The sequence below is a fragment of the Phascolarctos cinereus genome, unplaced genomic scaffold (genome assembly GCF_003287225.1).
Source record: "Phascolarctos cinereus isolate Bilbo 61053 unplaced genomic scaffold, phaCin_HiC Scaffold_4;HRSCAF=312, whole genome shotgun sequence".
In the NCBI taxonomy this organism is placed as follows: Eukaryota; Metazoa; Chordata; class Mammalia; order Diprotodontia; family Phascolarctidae; genus Phascolarctos; species Phascolarctos cinereus.
The window spans coordinates 670772766-670791881 of NW_027555847.1; the positions used below are offsets into that span (position 1 = coordinate 670772766).

General features: G+C 40.1%; 2 protein-coding genes across 3 annotated transcripts in view; one reads left to right on the forward strand and one right to left on the reverse strand.

Annotated features, from left to right (window-relative positions):
- CALR3 (calreticulin 3) overlaps nucleotides 1-14740 on the reverse strand; it is a 30575-nt gene extending 15835 nt beyond the window's left edge. The window contains exons 1-4 of one of the 2 annotated variants that reach the window (XM_020969435.2): nucleotides 14510-14722; nucleotides 12384-12485; nucleotides 6625-6828; nucleotides 4798-4892 (exon numbers count right to left, since the gene is read on the reverse strand). In XM_020969435.2, the coding sequence (XP_020825094.1) occupies nucleotides 4798-4892; nucleotides 6625-6828; nucleotides 12384-12485; nucleotides 14510-14606 (498 nt within the window). In that variant the 5' untranslated portion in view covers nucleotides 14607-14722. Of the gene's footprint in view, nucleotides 1-4797; nucleotides 4893-6624; nucleotides 6829-12383; nucleotides 12486-14509 lie in introns of both variants that reach the window. The other variant, XM_020969436.2, reaches the window with a different exon arrangement.
- The window catches only part of CUNH19orf44 (chromosome unknown C19orf44 homolog), a 30418-nt gene continuing 25980 nt past the window's right edge, over nucleotides 14679-19116 (forward strand). Inside the window, 2 exon segments of the mRNA XM_020969434.2 lie at nucleotides 14679-14981; nucleotides 18736-19115. Of these exon segments, the coding sequence (XP_020825093.1) occupies nucleotides 18737-19115 (379 nt within the window). The 5' untranslated portion in view covers nucleotides 14679-14981; nucleotide 18736.

Sequence of the window (19116 nt, forward strand, 5' to 3'; positions counted from 1 at the left end):
GCAGGATTTGAACTCAGGTCCTCCTGACTTCAGGTCCGTTGCTGTATACACTGCGCCACCTAGCTGCCCTGAGCTCAGATTTTTAAAGAGAACTTAGTGGGGTCACACACGTTTTAAGCCTGAAGAGCTTAAAATTGCACTCAAACTTTTGGAACTCTTTGTATAGCAAAGATAGATGTAGGGACATATGTCCCCAGAAAGAATACAAAGCAGTGGCACATACCTCAAAGAACAGTGTCAAAAAGGCCAAAGTTGTCTTGTCAACAATGGTAAGGGCAGAAAACAAAGCTATATTTGGGACAAAAACAAGAATAAGGAAAGAACGGATTCAGTGTGAAAGGAGGGAAGTACTGACAACTGGGGTGTTCAATGAACATTTATTTGCTCGTTCCTCTCTCTACATATGGGACATTGCTTTATTGTGGTTCTCCTGGCCATCTGGCTGCTACTTTTCAGTTTGCCTCCTCCTACCCAACTTTGGGTATCCCATAAGCCTCAGTTCTAGGCTCTCTTCTTTTCCCTCTCATACTCCTGGGTGATCTTATCTGACTTTAATGGTTCAAATATTATGTCTATGCCAATGGCTACCATATGTGTGTATGTATGCAAATGACTACATTGAAACATAGATACACACCAAACACACACAACCTTAATCTCTCCAGTCCTGGATCTCTAACTGCCCACTGCACATTGAGTATCACCTGTCAGTACCAATGGTACCTCAAACTCACCATGTCTAAAATAGAATTCATTCTAACAGCCCACATTTCTCACATATCACCTTAAAGTTTGCAAAGCATTTTATAATCTCATTTGATGCTTACAACCACCCTGTGAGGTAGATACTATTCTTATTCTCATTTTACAGTTAAGGAAACAGCCCCAGAGAGGTTAGACGACTTGTCCAGGGAAGCAGTAGGTGTATTGGAAAATCCAGGTCTTTCTGACTCCAAGTCCTGCACTTTATCAACTATACCTTCTATAACTTGCCCCTCCTTCAGATTTCCTATGGAATGTACAGTCATTCTTCTTGTTAGGCCAGGTTCACAACTTCAGAGTTGTCTTTCACGCTCACCTCCCCTTCTTTCTACCCAATAAAGTTGCCATCCTGGTGCAAACCATCATCGCCACATGCCTGGACTACTGCAACAGCCTTCCAGTTGGTCCTCTTGCAGAGTCAAATTGTACTCCAGTCCATGCTCCACTCAGTTGCTAAAGTGATCTTCCTCTTGGCCAACATGAGAAAACAGGTAAATGATAAATGTTGGAGATGTGGGAGAATTGGAACACTGATGCATTGTTAGTGGAGTTGTGAAATAATCCAACCATTTTGGAGAGCAATTTGGAACTATGCCCAAAGGGCTATAAAAATGTGCATACCCTTTGACCCAGAATAGCACTTTTAGAGCTGTATCCCAAAGAGATCATACAAATGGGAAAAAGACCCACGTGTACATAAATATTTGTAGCAGCTCTTTTTATGGTGGCAAAAAACTGGAAATTGAGGGGATGCCCATCAATTGGGGAATGGCTGAACAAATTGTGGTATATGAACGTAATGGAGTACTATTGTGTTATAAGAAATGAACAGGCAGACTTCAGAAAAACCTGGAAAAACTTGTATGGACTGATGCTGAGTGAAGTGAGCAGAACCAGAACGTTGTACACTGTAACAGCCATGTTGTGTGATGACTAACTTTGACAGACTCATCTCTTCTTAGCAATGCAAGGATCCAAGACAATTCCAAAGGACTCATGATGGAAAATGCTATCCACATCCAAAAAAGGAACTATAGAGTCTGAATGCAGATCAAAGTATATCATTTGCTCTTTTTTTTTGTTTGTTTCTTCTTTTTCATGGTTTCTCCCACTGATTCTAATTCTTCTTTACAACATGACTAATGTGAAAATATGTTTAATAGGAATGTATATGTATAGCTCATATCAGATTGCATGCTGTCTTGGGGGGAGGGGAGAAAGGGAGAGAAAAATGTAAAACTCAAAAGCTTAAGGAAGTGATTGTTGATAAATCAAAATAAATTAATATAAAAAATTAAAGTGATCTTCCTGAAGTACAGGTCTGACCATGTTACTCCCTTACTCAATAAATTTCAGCAGCTTCCTAATACCCTTAAGAACAAATGTAAAATCTTCTGTTTCACTTTAAAAGTCTTTTAAAACTAGAGCTTTTCTACCTTTCCAATCTTCTAATATCTTTTATCCTCCATATACTCTACAATCCAGTCACACTGGTCTTGGTGTCCTCTGCATAAGATACTCCATCTCACAACTCTGGGCGTTTTGATGGGCTATCCCCCATGCCTGGAACTCTCTGTCCTCCTCTCCACTTTCTGGTTTCTTTTAAACTCAGCTCAAATATACCTTCTTCAAGAGATCCTTCCTGGTCCCTTCCACTACTAGTGCCTACCTTTTGAGATTACCTCCCTTTTACAATATTTCTAACTTGTCTGTACAGAATTGTTTGCGTGTTGCCTCCCCCATTAGAATGCTAGTTCCCTCAGGATAAGGCTGTGTTTTTGTCTTTCTTTGTATCCCTAGATCTTAGCACAATGCCTGATATATAATAAGCACCTAATTAATAAGTTTGTTGACTGACTGTCTAACTTAGATCTCCCTCAAGGCAGATTCAAGTCAGTTTCCAGGCTATATCTATTCTACCTAGAATGTCTCTCACATTGGCTGCCATCTCTAGACTCACACTGGTACCAGCCTAATTTATCCTCATCATCACTATATTAGACTATTGTAATAACTTTCTTTTTGGCTTCTCTGTCTTTAGTTTCTCTTCTTTCCAATCCAGCCTTCACAATCTGTCAAAAGTCTTCCTAAAACATAGGTATGATCATGTCACTGTCCTGCTAAAAACAACATTAAAAAATAAATTAAAAAAACAAAAGCAAAATCAGAAAAATTACGAACTCCTTATCCTGAAAATTAACCTAAAACCAAACGCCAATAGCACATTTAGACCATCAGAATCCTCTACAAGAGGACCCTGAACTAGGAGAGAGTCAGGACTAATATATTCATAACTGGGGACAAATCACCAGATACTATAAAGTCGGGTTCCTCAGTGCACCAGATCTTGTAAAATATTCTCAGTCCACAATTTCAGGTGTATTTTTTAAAAACGCACCCCAACGTGCCAAGGAAATATTAGTTAGAAAGCAGTTATTTTCATTATACTTTTTTTTTCTGGTGGTTCCAGGCAGGTACCTGTCTTTTCCACTGTCCAAGACCAGTGAAATTTCTCCTTTACCTAAATGGTTCTCAGCAGCAGCAGCTATGCTATGACATTACACTGCACTCTTGCTGTGTCTGAGTGCCCACAGACCCATGAGGCTGATCTTGCAGCACTAAGATTAGCAGTTTGGCCCAGGAAATGATCAGTATTATGGCTACTGACAGTTAGATTGATTCATAATTAAACACATTAAAGAATGTTGATTAATAGGTCAGTGATAGTCTGAAAGGAGATCTTTCTATTAGACTTCCACAGGGCTTTACCTAGGCCCTGTATTATTTGACTTTTTTTTTAATCAGTTACTTGGATAAAGATGTAGATGGTACATAAAAGTTTTTACTGAAGAATTAGGAAACAAAAACATCTCAACTGTTTGAATGCTAGGTAAAATGCAGCAACAAAATGAAATTTAGTAGAGATAAAGACAGAGTACTACTATAATTTATTTGTGGAAAAATCAACTACATGTGAAAAAAAATCTAGGTTTTGTTTGACTGAAAGCTCAATACGCATAAAGAGTCGTGCCAAACTTGTCCTGGAGGCTAATTAGATCTTTGGTAATATTGACAGAAGTATGCTGTACAGGAAAAGGAAATGACAGTACACCTATGTGCTAGTCAGACTAAGTCTGAAGCATTAAGATTGGGGAACCATTTTTAGAGGGGGCATGTTCTGGAGCATGTTCAGAGGAGGGTGACAAGAATGATGAGAAGACTAAAATTATATCTTATGAGGCAGTGCTTGAAGAAATTAAAGACGTTTAGCCTGGAGAAAACTTATTGGGGAACATACTATTATAACACTTATATTTGGCACTAAAAAGCTTAAACTTCAGTTACCAGGGAACATGTCATTCTCTCAGAATGTTGTATAATTATTATACTAATGTATTTCTTATTATGTAAACATATTATAGTCCTGCAGCTTCACCTAAGGAAGAAATAGATACTTGTCTAGTAAGGAAAAAAAATAAGAGGAAGAATACTAATCTTCAGTTGATTCAAAGACTGATGTAGTATTTTACATAGGCTTATAATTATGCTAAATGCTAATGATAAGCTGGAAATGCCAGTGAATAAGTTTCTATCTTCTTCCATACACAGGAAGAAGCATAGTATAGTGAAAAAAAATAAATCAGAGGGCTTGGGTTTTTAGGGATTTTTTTTTTCTCCCGCAGGTGGTAAATATCAGAAGCAGGATTTGAACTCAAGTTTCTCCTAACTCCAAGGTACATTACATTACAGGATGCTGCTTTTTCTCCACGGGGCTTGGGTTTTAATGTTGGTTTTGCCACCTTGTATGGCTCTGGGTAAGGAATTTTCCCTTTCTGGGCCTCAGTTTTGTAATCTATAAAATAAGGGGGATGAGCTAGATGATTTCTAAGGTCCTTTCCAGTTCTAATGCTGGGACATATCACTTGCATAGTACCATGTTTTAAAAGTTACACTATCTTTTAGAAATGATATAAAACCAAATGTTAACAAAGACACATTTTTCAAGATTATTAACTTTTGCATGAGAGCATTTACCTTACACCTGATTGGTTTCTTGTTTGAATGATACTGACTCTTGTAAAATAAAATAACATGAACTTTCTTGATATCAAATCCACAAATATCAGGTCCTACAAAGAAAAATCATCTATTCTCAACTTAGATATTTTATCATTATTAAACACACCAAATATTTCTCCTAAAATATATGAAACAAAGGGAAGTTTATATATTAAGCAATAACCATTCAAGTTATAAATTATAAGTGTATACCAAGGAATAAAAAGTAAGCTGCCAAAGTCCACATAAACTTCACTTTTTCAAACACTCATTCAATATCCATTTAAATATTATATTACATATTATTGTCCATATTTGCCTTGGGGGAAAAAAAGGGAAGGAATGATCTAGTCTCCTGGATAACAGCAGATTATGTGTAGCAAATTAGAAGGGGTAGGTGTAAGGGGAAATGGGCTGCTAGAGACAGGCACATCATTAGCAATTAGAAGTGACAGCTGATACCCTAAGAATGAAGGGGATCTCAGAAGATTATAAAAATCAGATACAAGAACTCAAAAAGTATAGTAGTCTGGGGCCATTTGGTATAAGGGCAAATAAATAGCCCTCCATATTTCAATAATTCAGTGAGAGAACTACTATACTAGGGTAATAAATAATAATCATAATAATGATCCTAAGTCATCAAGAAAAAGGTGCTCTATTTAGTAGATTCTATTTGAGAAGGTAGAGAACTACATAATACACATTAGAAGGATTTCCATAAGGAATGTTAAAAGTTTAAAAACTGGCATTTAAAAGAACAAGTTTTATTCATTCCAAAAAGATTCTATGATTATACTAAATTTCTAACAAATTCTACTAAAATGTTTAATAGTTTCAGCTACACATTTATAAAAAGCATTTAATTTTTTAAATTATAATGATATAGTTAGGGAGAACTTAATGCATCATCTATGGGTCCTGAGAAATAACATGTAGTGCGTATTTTCATTCACTGCAGATAATTCTACTTAATAGATTATATACGCATAGTTCTTTATAATTTATAAGGCACTTTTACATATGTTATCTCATTTGGTCCACATGACACCCTTGTGAGGTAGAAAGGACAAGCAGTATTCCTTCCAATTTATGGATGATGAAATGAAGTCTCAGAGAGGTTAATGTTACACAGCTAGAAAGTGACGGAGCTGGGATTTGAATTTACATCTTCTTATTCAAGTCTATTGTTCTTTCCATTACACCATGCTGTAAATTCTCCCCTATTTTAAAGAATAAGTTCAGCATCCAAGAACTGCATTAGGGAAAACTAATGTAAACGTAAGGATTCATGACACCATTCCCTCTGCCATGATCTTGAATTTATAAACATTTCAAAATAAGGGTGGAAATGTTAAGTTGAAAGTACTGGGCTTTTAATCAGGAAACCTGAGTTCAAATCTAGACCCTTCAAATTTTGAGCTTGACCACCATGCACAGGTCATTTAGCTTCTCGGAACCTGTTTCTTCATCTGTAAAATGGACATGACAACACTTGAGATACCTACTCACGTATTTGTTTTAACAGTGCCATAAAAATATGTTATTAATAATTAAGAATCATATTATAATCATTATAATACTATATGCCAATTTTTAAAAGATTTTAATCCAGAGAAGGGTACTATCATTATTCTAGAAGGAGATATTATGAATAACTGTGGCTAAGATTTCTGAAAGACGACTCCAAGACCCTGTTTTTAGGATAGTTCTTGAAAAGGTGAACTCATGACTACATATCGTTGCTTTTACACTATCACTATTTCAATATATTTTTTAAAATAACTGCATCACTAAACTCACCAAACATAATGTAATACTGCGACTTCCCGTTTAAGTTCTTCTGATCCAAATCTGAAGGAAAGATCTTAACATAACCCCCACCACAATCCATCTTCTGTTCATGTTTTACTGTATACTGAATAACCAGAGTCTTTCCTTTATTGCTAAATGGTTTAAAGCGTGAGGAGATAGCATAAAATTTTGCGTTTTCAGTGGTTTGCAGACCTTTAAGCAAAAACATCAGTGTCAGTTTATATATTTCAACTGCAACAGCAATATATTATCAGTGAGGAATGTCAATAAAATATAAAAAACAAAGTTACCTTCCCCAGATTTTACAATAAAGTATCTTTAAAATATATTAAGTGACTGTGATCCATTAGATGCCTTATATCGATACATACCACTAACAGGCAGGCTCACTTCCCACAAAGAATGGATTTTATAGTCACAGATGTTTATACAGTAAATGTTATCTAATGTCTGTTAATGCTATAAGAAGCATTTAAATAAACAGAACTTTTGTTCTGAGTAACTGGGTAGTGATATCAACAGAAATACAGGCTTGGACGAGGAGCCTCACCTCATTGAGAAAAGAAAGAAAACAAAACCCTTGTTATAAACATGTGTAAGGAAGCAAAACAAATTCCTACTTTAGCAAGGTCCAAAAAAGCCCACAAAAACCCCCAAACTGTCTCATTCTGCACTCTGAGTCTGTCGCCTGTCAGGAGGTGTGTAGCATGTTTTGTCGCGAGTACTCTGAATCATGAATGAAGACTTTATTACATGCTTACTATGTAAAAAGTGCTGCGCTAAGTGCTAAAGACACAAATGAAAAAGTAAGACATTCCTTGTTCTCCAAATTTTAATTGGAGAGACATGTGGGAAGTTTCACCTGCAAGTCAGAAAGAAAGGTCCCGTGGTCCTTAAGGTGCAGCCACAAAGCACATGGTGATACCTCTTCGTTAGTGTCATTCCCACTAATAATATCCTCACAGTTTCTGATGCTGAACCATCTGATAGTGCCAAGAACTTTTGGTGATAAGCCCTTTCTTTTCTGGGTCTTCAGTAGTTGTGGCTGTAGCATTTGCAGGATCAGCTCCAGGCAGCAGATCCACAGGGACTGCTTTCCTGGAGGACGGCTGAGGGCACTGGACTAGAAGCCTTGCTGCTCTACATGCTCCTAGGTTTATGGTCTGGGGTTGTCCCTGGGAGATGGGCATATGGTGGTCAAGATGGCAGTGATTTGACTTGCCTAGCACATGCTCTCTCCTGTCTCTCCCTCGGGGTTAGGGTTAAGCTAGACTGACACTTTTTTTTCTTTTAATTAGTATTTAATTTATCCCCAGGTACATGTAAAAACAATTAACATTGGTTTTTAAAATTTTGAGTTCCAAATTCTCTCCTTTCCTCCCTTCCCACCTCCCTCATTGAGAAGGCAATAGGCTGACACTCTCATCCTGAGTGGCAGTGGATTGGCAGCTGGGGATGATTGTTCCCTTCTCCACAGATGTTGCATGATTGGTGATTGTGTTACAAGAATTCCTAAGTCTTTAAAATTTTTTATAACTGTTGTTATTGTATGAATTGTTCTCTTACTTCCGCTCGCTTGATCAGTTCACAAAAGTCTTTCCAGGTTTCTCCAAAACCGTCCCCTTCATTTCTCAAAGCACAGTATTCCATCACACTCTTCTATCATGACATGTTCAGCCATTCCCCAATGGATGGGAATCCCCTTGGTTTCTAATTCTTTGCCACCACCAAAAGAGCTGCTACAAATATTTTTGTACATTTAGGTCCTTTTCCTCTTTCTTTGATCTCTTTGAAACATGGACCTAGTAGTGATATCGAGTCAAATGGTATGCACCATTTAATAACTTTTGGGACATAGTTCCAAACTGCTTCCCAGAATGGTGGACCACTTCACATTTCCACCAAAGGTGCATTAATGTACTTGTTTTCCCATAGCCAGAGGTGCAAATTTATTGGGGTTTTACTGATTTTGAACTCATTTACTGATTGAGTTCTTTTTTTATATTTTGAATTTGAGGTGCTAGTGAGATAGGGATATAAAGCAGGCAGGTAGTTGGAGCTACAAGATCAGTGTTTTGGTGAGAGATTAAGGTATTTTATATAGATATTATATATATCTATATCTTTGGGAGTAATTTGTATACAAGTGTATCATTGAATCTATGGAAGCTGATAAGCTCACTAAGGATGAGAGTAGAGAGAAGAAAAAGAGGTCTAAGAGAGCCTTAGAAAACATCCAGACTTAGGGTGTCGTAGGTAGACAATGAACCAACCAGTGAAGAAGATAGAGAAGGAACAATCAGAGTGATAGGACAAGAGCTAGGAAAGAAGAATGTGACAGAAGCCAAGAGTACAGCTGCCTTAGTTGCCAAAGCCTTTTCTTAATCCTCATCCCTTTTGATCTCTTGGCAGCTTTTAATGCTGTTGAGCACTCCTTCTTCATAAACTCAACAGGCCCAAGATGGAATTCTTCATTTTTTCTCTTTCATGCCTCCCTGGCATTTGAATGAGGAGGACAAGCTCCTACAGGTCTCTGGATGGAAAAGAATTCTTGGGCCCTCTCTCAACTACATAAAGTTGAGAGCATATGGCTCTTCTGTTGTCTCTCTCCCTTTTGTCCATTCTTTCCTGCTTTTAAATGAAATATTGGAGATGGCAATGACCCTATAAGCTGAGAAAGGTTAAAATAGAGAGAGCCAGAAATCCAGGACCTGACGTCCATTCCAAGATTCCAAGCACAAGTGAGACGCTAGCTGAGGTCCTGACAAGTCAGAGAAATGACCAGCTTGATCCCATCCAGAAGTAGCAAAGATGAACTCATTTAATCCACTGGCTGTGCTAAATTTGGAAGTGAACTTGGAGGGATAAATGCTTTATAGAAATTGCTTTTAGGTTTGAGCCCATTCTCATCACAGACTGAGGTGGTGTCTTCAGGTGTTTGGGGTGGGAGGAAATGCTTTGTAACTTCTATTCTTGACCTTGCTACATCTTTGCAGTAAATATCCCTTTATTAAAGTTCAGTAACGTCAATTTGCTCAATGAAACTGGGCTCCTAACCACTTGTAATTAACAATGGAGACAAGGCATCAAAAATGAAACTCAAGTCTATGGCATTAGAGAATCACTCCTTACTACCACAAAGGTGGAGAGGGTCAAGAATTCTTGGAGTATCAGAAAAACCTGGAAAGATTTACAGAAGCTGATACAAAATGACACATACTGTGTACAAAGTAATGGCAAAATTATAAGATGATCAGCTGTGAATGATTTAGCTATTCTTAGCAATACAATAATCCAAGACAACTCTGAAGGACTTATGATGAAAAATGTTATCCATCCCCAGAGAAAGAATTGATGGTGTCTGAATACAGATTGAAGCATATTTTTTAAACTTTCTTTATTTTTCTTGACTTTTTGCCTATATTTTCTTTCACAACATGACTAACATGAAAATGTTTTGCATGACTACATGTACATAACCTATATCAAATTGCTAGGTGGGGAGGAAGGAAAGGAGAGAATTTGGAATTCAAAGTTTTAAAGATGAATGTTAAAAATTGTTTTTACATGTGATTGCGGTAAAATAAAATACTAAACAACAAAAAAGAATTCTTGGATTAGCCCTAAAACCCGAGCTGTGAGATGTAGCCTTCCTTGGGGACACAGCTCACCAGTGCGAGAAAACCTTGTTAGTAATAGTGAGGTTAGGAAGAGAGAAGAGTCTTGGGGGAAAGATGAATTCAATTTTGGAAGTACTAAGTTTGAAGTAACTATGGCATGTACAGTCTGAGATATTCAATAAATAGTTGGTGATATGAGACTGCAGGGCACTCAGATGCCTTCTGCCACTGTTTCCTCCTTCATTCATTTCACATGGAGAGATGGCTCTTCTCCTTGAAAACCTTCTACATGACATGTAATTCAATTCCATCCTATATTCTCCAGCAGAGTGCTTCCTATATCATCTCTGCTCTCTCATTCATCTTCATTTGTTCCCTGTCTACTGGCTGTTTCCCTACTGCCTACAAATATGCCCAAGTTTCTTCCATCTTCAAAAAATTCCTCACTTGATTCATCCATCCCTGTTAATTTTCATCCTATATCTCTCCTCCCTTTTGTGGCTAACCTCCTTGAGAAAGCTGTTTACAATAGATGCCTCCACTTCCTTTCTTTCCACTCTCTTATTAACTCTTTGCAGTTTGGCTTCTAATCTCATCATTCAACTGAAGCAACTCAACTAAGTTACTAATGATCTTTTTTGTTTTTGGTTTTGGTTTTTTTTGGAGGCAACTGGGATCTAGTGACTTGCCTAGACTACAGCTAGTGTCTGAGACTGGATTTGAACTCAGGTCCTTCTGACTCCAGGGCTGGTACTCTATCCACTGCACCATCTAGCTGCCCACTAATGATCCTAATTGTCAAATCTAATTGTCTTTTCTTAGTTCTTATTCTTCTTGACCTCTCTGCAGCCTTTGACACTGTTGATTATTATTTTATTCTTCTTAACATTTTCTTCTCTCTAGGTTTTTACTCTCTCCTGATTCTTTTCCTACATGACTGAGCTTTTTTTCCTCTCTCTCCTTTGCTGGCACTTTATCTATGTCAAGCCTGTTAAAAATAGGGATCCCTCAAGGCTCTGCTATGGGCTTTTTTCTCTTCTCCCTCTATACCATTTCACCTGGTGATCTCATCAGCTCCCATGGTTTCAATTATCACCTCTAATGTTGATGATTCTTAGATCTACTTTATCTAGGCCAAACCGCTCTCCTGACCTCCAGATTCATACATCAACAACTGACACTTAAACTACATGCTTCATAAACATCTTACACTCAACATCTATGGAAAGGCTGCAACATATTTATGGATAGTAAATACAAGATCTATATAAAATAAATACAAAGTGATACATTCTGTAACAAGATCAATAGCTATCTCATAGGTGTGAGACTACAATTCAATTAATCCTCAGTAGATTTGTCATATGACAAATTTTCATATGTATTGTTGTAACTCAGTCCTTTCAGCTGTGTCCTATTATTTGCGACCCCATCTGGAGTTTTTTGGTAAAGATACTGGAGTGGTTTGCCATTTCCTTCTCTAGCTCATTTTACAAATGAATAAACTGAGGCAAACAGGGCTAAATCACTTGTCCAGGGTCACACAGTTAATAAGTATCTGAGGCCAGATCTAAACTCAGGAAGAGGAGTCTTCCTGATTCCAGGTCCGGCATTCTATCCACTTCATCACCTAGCTACCTGGTAAATGGATTAGAGAGGCGAAGAAGACTGCCTTGCTACAGTGAGAGTCCAGTCGAAATTACATAAGATAAATTTGTAGCAAGTCCAGGCAATATAGTTTTGTGGTTTTCTCCAGCTCTGTTCACCAGATTGTGAGGGTAATGCATGGTTGGAGCTGGGCAAGTCATAGCTGGCAACAGGAAAAGGGAGCAAGGGGCTCAATTGTAGAGGATAATGTAGAGTTGCTCTGGTCCACCAACAGATGAAGAAAAGGAAAGAGTAAATGTAAACTTCTTGGGCTCAGAAGATATTTTGTTTATGTCTTTGTATCTCCAGCACAATTTCTTCTTATGTAGGAAGTGCTTATATAAAGACTGTGGACAAGGCAGGGGCTCCCCTTATCTTGTGACCTCTTACCTCACCCCTGTCAGCTCATTGTTGACAGGACCCAATCACCAAATAGCCAGAATAAGAGCTGGAATTTTAAATCAAAGGCTTACTACTAACCTTTATCTTTCTGTATATCACCATAAAATTTTCCTGATGATAGCCTAAAGTGCCCAAAGTTGGAGTCATTAGTGGAAGGTATCCATCTATTCCTCCAACTTTCTGTTTAAAAAAAAAGAAAGAAAGAAAGAGTAAGGCAAGTCAGGAATAAACATCACAAGTTAGACATTAAGGTTACAGCTGAGAAGACACTAATCTTTTCAAAGGTGAAAGGGTCAAGAATTCTTAGGATGTAACATTTATGACTCAATCTACCTTTTAAGGGTAAAACATAGGTGATTCATTCGACACATTTTCAGGGGGAAACCGAGTGATTCACTTTCAGGAGGGCAAACTTTGATGACATAACTCTAGGGTCCCACTCCACTTCTGAGATCAGAGAATAGTTTTTAAAAGTTATCTTATTTAAATTGTTCCTGAACAGGAAGCTCTTTACAACTCTTCACAACTACAAGAAGTGGTGACCTAGTCTCAGCTTAAACATCTCTTTAGAGGCGGAGCCCATTATCTCCTAAGGCATCCCATTCTAGTTCTGACATAGTTTTTCCTTATATCTAGCTGAAATCCCTCTTTCTGCGACTTCCACCATTTCTCTACAGATACAAGGCTGACTGGTACAATGGAAGTAACGTTAAATTAGGAGTTGAGGACCTAGGTTTGAGTACTGGCTCTGACACTTAGTACCTGTGTAAATCTTAAATCTCTGGGTCTGTTTCCTTGCCTATGAAAAAAATGAGGGAGTTGAACTAGATGACTTCTAAGGTTCCATACAGCTTTAAATCTATGATCCTATAATCCTTTCACATAATAGCCCTTCAAATACTTGAAAGACAAATACCACAACCCTTCTAAGACGTGTTTAAGCAAAACTTGGCCACATCTTTTTGCAGCACCCTGACCTTTGACCATGTACCAACTAGTCAATGTCCATCCTAAAATGTGACTTTTGGAATTGAACCCAGTTTTCCAGAGGTGGTCTGACACCACTAAAATACCCACATTCTGCCCCCCCCGTCCTGCAACTGATATCTAGCCAAAATTTACCAGTGTGATTCTTTTTGTACTAGTTGATTCTTTTAAAATCTAAGGGCAGAATTTTTATATTTATCCCTGTTAAATTCCATTTTATAAGAGATTATTGTGCTAGCCTGTCAAGATATTATTTGAGACCCAATCAACTGACAAGTATAAGTGTTTAGCATATGTGCCAGGAACTGTGAATACAAAAAAAAAAAAGAGAGAGAGAAATAATCCCTATTGTCAAGTATACATTCTATTAACTATCCCACTCTCATGTAAAACTAGATTGGACCAGATGCTTTCTAAAGTTTCTTTCCAGTTCTAACAACCTATAGTCCTACCTTACCTATGTAATCCTGGCCAAGTGTCTTCTACTCTCCTGGCCCATTTCCCCACCTTTTCCCCACCAGCTTCAGAAACATTTGAGAGGCAAGAAGCTGGCAGATTGCCAGTTTTGGAGTCAGGAAACTCCCCAGTTCAATTCTTGTCTTCCACACCTTAGATGGCTGACTGGCCATCAAGACAGGAAATGTCTCAGCTCCCTGAGGAACCCTCTAGAAGTTACAGATGTGTACTAGTGGAGGGCTGTTCTACACCAGGAGGCCCCTAGAGGCATGAAATCACAGGCGGGGGCATAAAAACATTTTTAGGGGTATTATCTTCATTTTACAGATGATGAAACTGAGGCTCAGCTGGGTGAGGAGTCTAGCCCAGGGTCACACTTCTTCTGAGTCTCCGGGGAGGGACTTGAACCCAAGTCTCCTAACATTTATTAAGCACCTCCTATGTCCCATTAGATTGTAAGCTCCTCGAGGGAAGGGGCTCTTTTGACCCTTTTTGTATCCCCAGCGCTTAGCACAGTGCCTGGCACATAGTAGGTGCTTATTAAACGTTTATTGACGACTGCCTGATCCTATGTGCTGGAAATAGAGAGACCAGAGGCCTCCGAGGCTCAAAGACGCGAGCGCGGCGGCTTGGCCGGGTCATTCGGCCGGTATACATCGGGGGCAGGCCGGGGCATGGCCTCGGCGCGTCCGTTGGCAGGGGCCCCGAAGACCCAGGGGAGGCTTCTCTCCCGCCGAGCCCAGGCCTCCGTCCCCTTTCACCTCCATCGAGGAACTCTTCCTGGAAGTATACGGTGGCGAGCGCTACCGGCACCAGCCACAGAGCCCACAAAGACCCAGGAGCCACGACCCGGCCCATGGCCGCTCGAAGGTAGTCCTTCTTTTCCCGCCCTCCGTCCGGCGGCGCCCACTGATTGGCTCTGTCGGGAACTCCGCGGACGCTACCCCCTGCGTCCTGGCACAGGAAAGAAAAAGAACTTCAATTCCCTTCGTGCTTTGCTAAGTGTCTGAGCCCTGGCGCTCCGGCCGCCCACGGGGTGGTGTATGCCGGGAAATGTAGTTTCTCGCCCTCGACCTCCCCCTCTACCTCCCCACCTCCCACCCCGCGGCGCGAGGCCGGAAGTCCAATTCTGTTGCCAAGAGAGACCGTTAGCGAGTACTGGGCCCTCCGGCCCTGGGCCGGCGGATTGGTGTACGGAGGTTTCAGATTGGACTGGGAGAACCCAAGGAAAAGGTCAGGTCGGTGTATAGCACGAGGAGGAAGGGATGGGAGGGGCCTAGAATGGGGGAGGCCGCGGGGGAAGGTTGGACGTTCGGACGTAGGGAGGTTGAGGAGCGCCAGAAGCCCCGGGGCCTATGGGTGGGGAGGGAGAAGCGGGGTCGTTCGCTCGGGGAAGGGAGGGGCAGAAGGAGGAGGAGGAGGAGGAGGTCTCGTGCTCGGTTCTAGGCTGACATCTGACCCAGCCTCCCTTAGGCTCTCAGGGTGGGAAGTGGGATGAGAGAAGAAGCGAGGGTTGGCCAGACGAGATCTGGGGGTCTTAGTGGACTGCAAGCTCGAGATGCATCTATCGCATGACGTGGCAGCCCAGAGCGCTAGTGTCTGAGGCCTTGTTAAGAAGAGGAGGAGCGTCTGGGAAGAATGCTTGTTGAATGAATGAAGGAATGAATGACCAGGGGCCGATAGTGACCGCTGTCCTCTGCTCTGGTTGTGTCATAGTAAATTTCTGGGTACCAGGGTCTAAGAAGGCCGTATATAAGCTGAAGAACACTCAGAGCCGGGAAGCCAGGGTGGTGAAAGGCTCTCTGAAGGTGCCATGGGATGCTTGGTAGAAGGAACTGGAGTCAGGGTGGGTAGAGCACAGGACTTGGAATTAGGAAGACCTGAATTCGAATTTGACCTCAGACACTTAGCTTGTGTGATCTTGGGCAAGTCATTTAATATCTTTTGGCATTAGTTTCCTTATCTGTAAAATGGGGATAATGATGGCACCTATTTCTTAGGGTGGTTATGAGCATCAGGTGAGAATTATCTCACCCAATAAAGGTGAGATAATAAAGGGCTTTGCAAATCTTAAAGTATTGAATTATCTTTTGTTTTCCTTTGCATCCCCAGCTCTTAGCACAGTGCGTAGCACGTACTACATGTTTAATAAATATTAATTGATTGACATATTGTGTTTAGACCGAGAAGAGGAGACTTAGTGGGAACATGATTGAGGGCTCTTTTTGAGTATTTGAAGGGTTGTCATGTGTAAGAGAAATTTGAAGCCTTGGCCTTAAAGGACAGAATTAGGAAGAAATGGATGGAAGTTTGAGAGACACAGGTTTAGGCTTAATGTAAGATGGAACTTCTTAACAATAAATATAGTGAAATACAATTCTTAGGAGGTAGTGGAAGAGAGATGTAACCTAGTCAAAAGTGTTGGGATTCTGAGTCAAGAGACCTTTGTTTGTATCCTGCCCCACAAAATTTAGGGCTGGTTGACCTGGGATGGAGGCTGCTTTCATCTCTCTGAATCTCACTATTTCCATATGTAAAATAAGGATAGAGATATTTGCATTATCCATTTTAAAGGAATTTTATTAGAAAAGTACTTTGTTTTTTCAGTGTAGGTCTAAGGCTGCGTTGAAATGTTTGTTGGGGCTGTTTTAAGGGGCATTTCTATGCTGGTATGAATCGAAGAAATTCAGAGTTGGAAGGGCCTCAGAAGCCATCTAGTCTAACCAATACCTAAGAACAGTCCTCCCCCCATGATGCCAGCCAACAAATGGTCATCCAGCCTTTTCTTGAAGATCTTCCATATGGAGGAAGGACAACTCTCATTGCTAAAGAAGTTTTTATTGATAGCAATCCCTAAACTGACTTCTGTGAAACTTTGATCCTTTGCTGTTTTTCCTAATTTCTTTGATGGAACCAACAAGTCTATTCCCTTTTCCGCATGACAGTTGTCCTTCAGCTACTTGAAGACAGCTGTAATGTCCCGTCTCTCTTCCCCTGACCCCTGGTCTCCTCCAGGTCAAACCTTTCCTCATGTACGACATAGACTAAAGGCCCTTCCCCATCCTTGTTGCCCCCCAGAATTAAACATATTCCAGATGAGGTCTGAGGGCAGATACACCTTAAGATCTTACCCCCCCCCGCCTCCAATCCCCACTGTGATCCGAGGCTCTGGAATAGCCTCCTTGCTGTTCCTCACAGAAGACTCCCCATCTCCCAGCTCTCGGCATTTTCATTGGCTATCCCCCCCACCTGGAATTTCTTTTCCCATCTTAGGAGTCCTTCAGCTTCCTTCAGATCCCAGCTGGAATTCTACCTTCCGCGAGAAGACTTTCTCAGTCTCCCTCGATTCTAATGCCTTCCCCTGTTGATTATCTCCAGTTTATCCTGGCTGTAGCTTGTTTGTACATAGTCGTTTGCATGTTTTCTCCCCCTTTAGGCAGGAAGCTCCTTGAGGGCAGAGATGGTTTTGTGCCTTCTTTGTATCCCCAACACAGCACTGTGTCTGGTGCTTAGTAGGTGCTTAATAAATGTTTCCTGACTGACAGAAAGCAGAAGGAGCAGTATCTCCTCATTCTTGAAATCTGCCTGTTTTAATGTAGCCCCAGATAAGTTAGCTTTTTTGGCCACCACATCATTGTTCTGAATCATATTATGCTTCTTTGTGTTTCACTGATACTCCCAGATCTTTTTCAGAATCTCAGTAGCCACAGCTCTCTTCTTGTACTTGTGAAGTTGATTTTTTACTCCTAACGTAAGACACTATATTTATCCCTATTGAATTTCTTCTTATTAGATTCAACCCAATTGTCTTGCCCGTCAAGATCTTTTTGGATTCTGACTTTGCCCTCCAGTGTAGTTAGCTGTCTTCCTTAATTTTGTGTCATCTGCAAACCTGGTGAGTGCAGCCAAGTCATTGACAAAAATTTTAAATGGCACAAGGCCAAGCACTGATTTCCTGAGGCTAGAATTCCATAGTCTTTTCTTCTCCTGGCTAAACATAATAAGTCAGTAACCTTAAAATTACTTCCAGCTCTCAGATTTGTGATTCTGTGTCTACTATGGTATACTCACAGACCTTAAGAAATCTGAGGAGAGGAATTTCTGAATTGCTGTTTGTACTCCTCATTCACTCCCTACGCTTTGAATTATTTTCTTTCACTGTGGTCATCTCCCCCATTGGCTTTAAATATGTGGAGTGCAAGCTGTGCATTTTCTTTCTCTTTGTGTACCACTCAGTGCGGTATTCCCTGCTGGGTACAGGGCCCCATACTAGGATCTTAGAGTTGGAAGGGATTTTAGAGATCTCCAATCCAACATTATTTTAAAGGGAAGAAACAGAGACCCAATGTAGGGATGAAATTATTGATGGCAGTACAGTAGGATGCACAATTGAGACTCCAATTCATAAATTGGAGTGTGATTCTTTTGTGAACCTTTTCAGTGGCTTTTTCAAAGATTTCTTAAATAAACACAGGCCGTACTTCATGTACTCAAAACCCCCCAAAATAAAAAACTAAAAAACTAAGACTTCAAATCTAGGGACCTTTACCAAAAAATCATCTGGGCTACTCTCTGTAGTCTCTCAGGAAGCATTTGTTGGATAATAGTGGCTGACGTTTCTGTGTCACTCTAAGCTTTACTTATAACAGTGTTGGAGTGGAGTGGCACAAATATGATTATCCTCCTTTTATAAGTAGGGAAACTGAGGTCCAGATTTAGTGACTTGCACAAAGTCCTGTAAACTAGTAAGTGGCAGAACCAGAACTTGAACTCAGGTCTTTATACTCCAAGACCACTATGGTAGCCTGCCTCCACAAGTTAAGAGATTGATTTTGCCAAATAAGAAACAGACACTTGGTGAAATTATCAGACTTTGTCCTTACAGGTAGGTATTAGAGTTTAGAATTTGAATTCAAATTTCTGAACTTTAACTGCACTGAGAATGAATGAGTAAAGGCCTCTTTCTCTCCATTCCCTCTCTTTCTAGGATGTCAGCAGCAAGGAAAGCCAGCTTGTTAAACACCAGCCACTTAGCTAGTGATTTGTTTTATGATTCCAGTGATATTTCCATAGGAGATATGAGGATGAAAGAAACTCAGAGGGTCCTCAAAAGTGAAGGCCTTGCTAAGACACCATTTAGCCAGAGCAGATTCCTAAAGAGGAAGCAAAATGTTGATGAAAACCAGTTTTTCTTCAAGGGTAGTACTGTAAGGGAGGTGGGGAGCAGGACCTCTTTAAGTAGACCACTGATTACTGCCTCCAAGATCAGGGCTAATGCAGCTTTAATGAAACTAGCACAAATAGAAACTAAAATTATGAGCCGAAAGCTGCAGGTTGATTTGTCTGACATCGATACAGATGGGAAAAG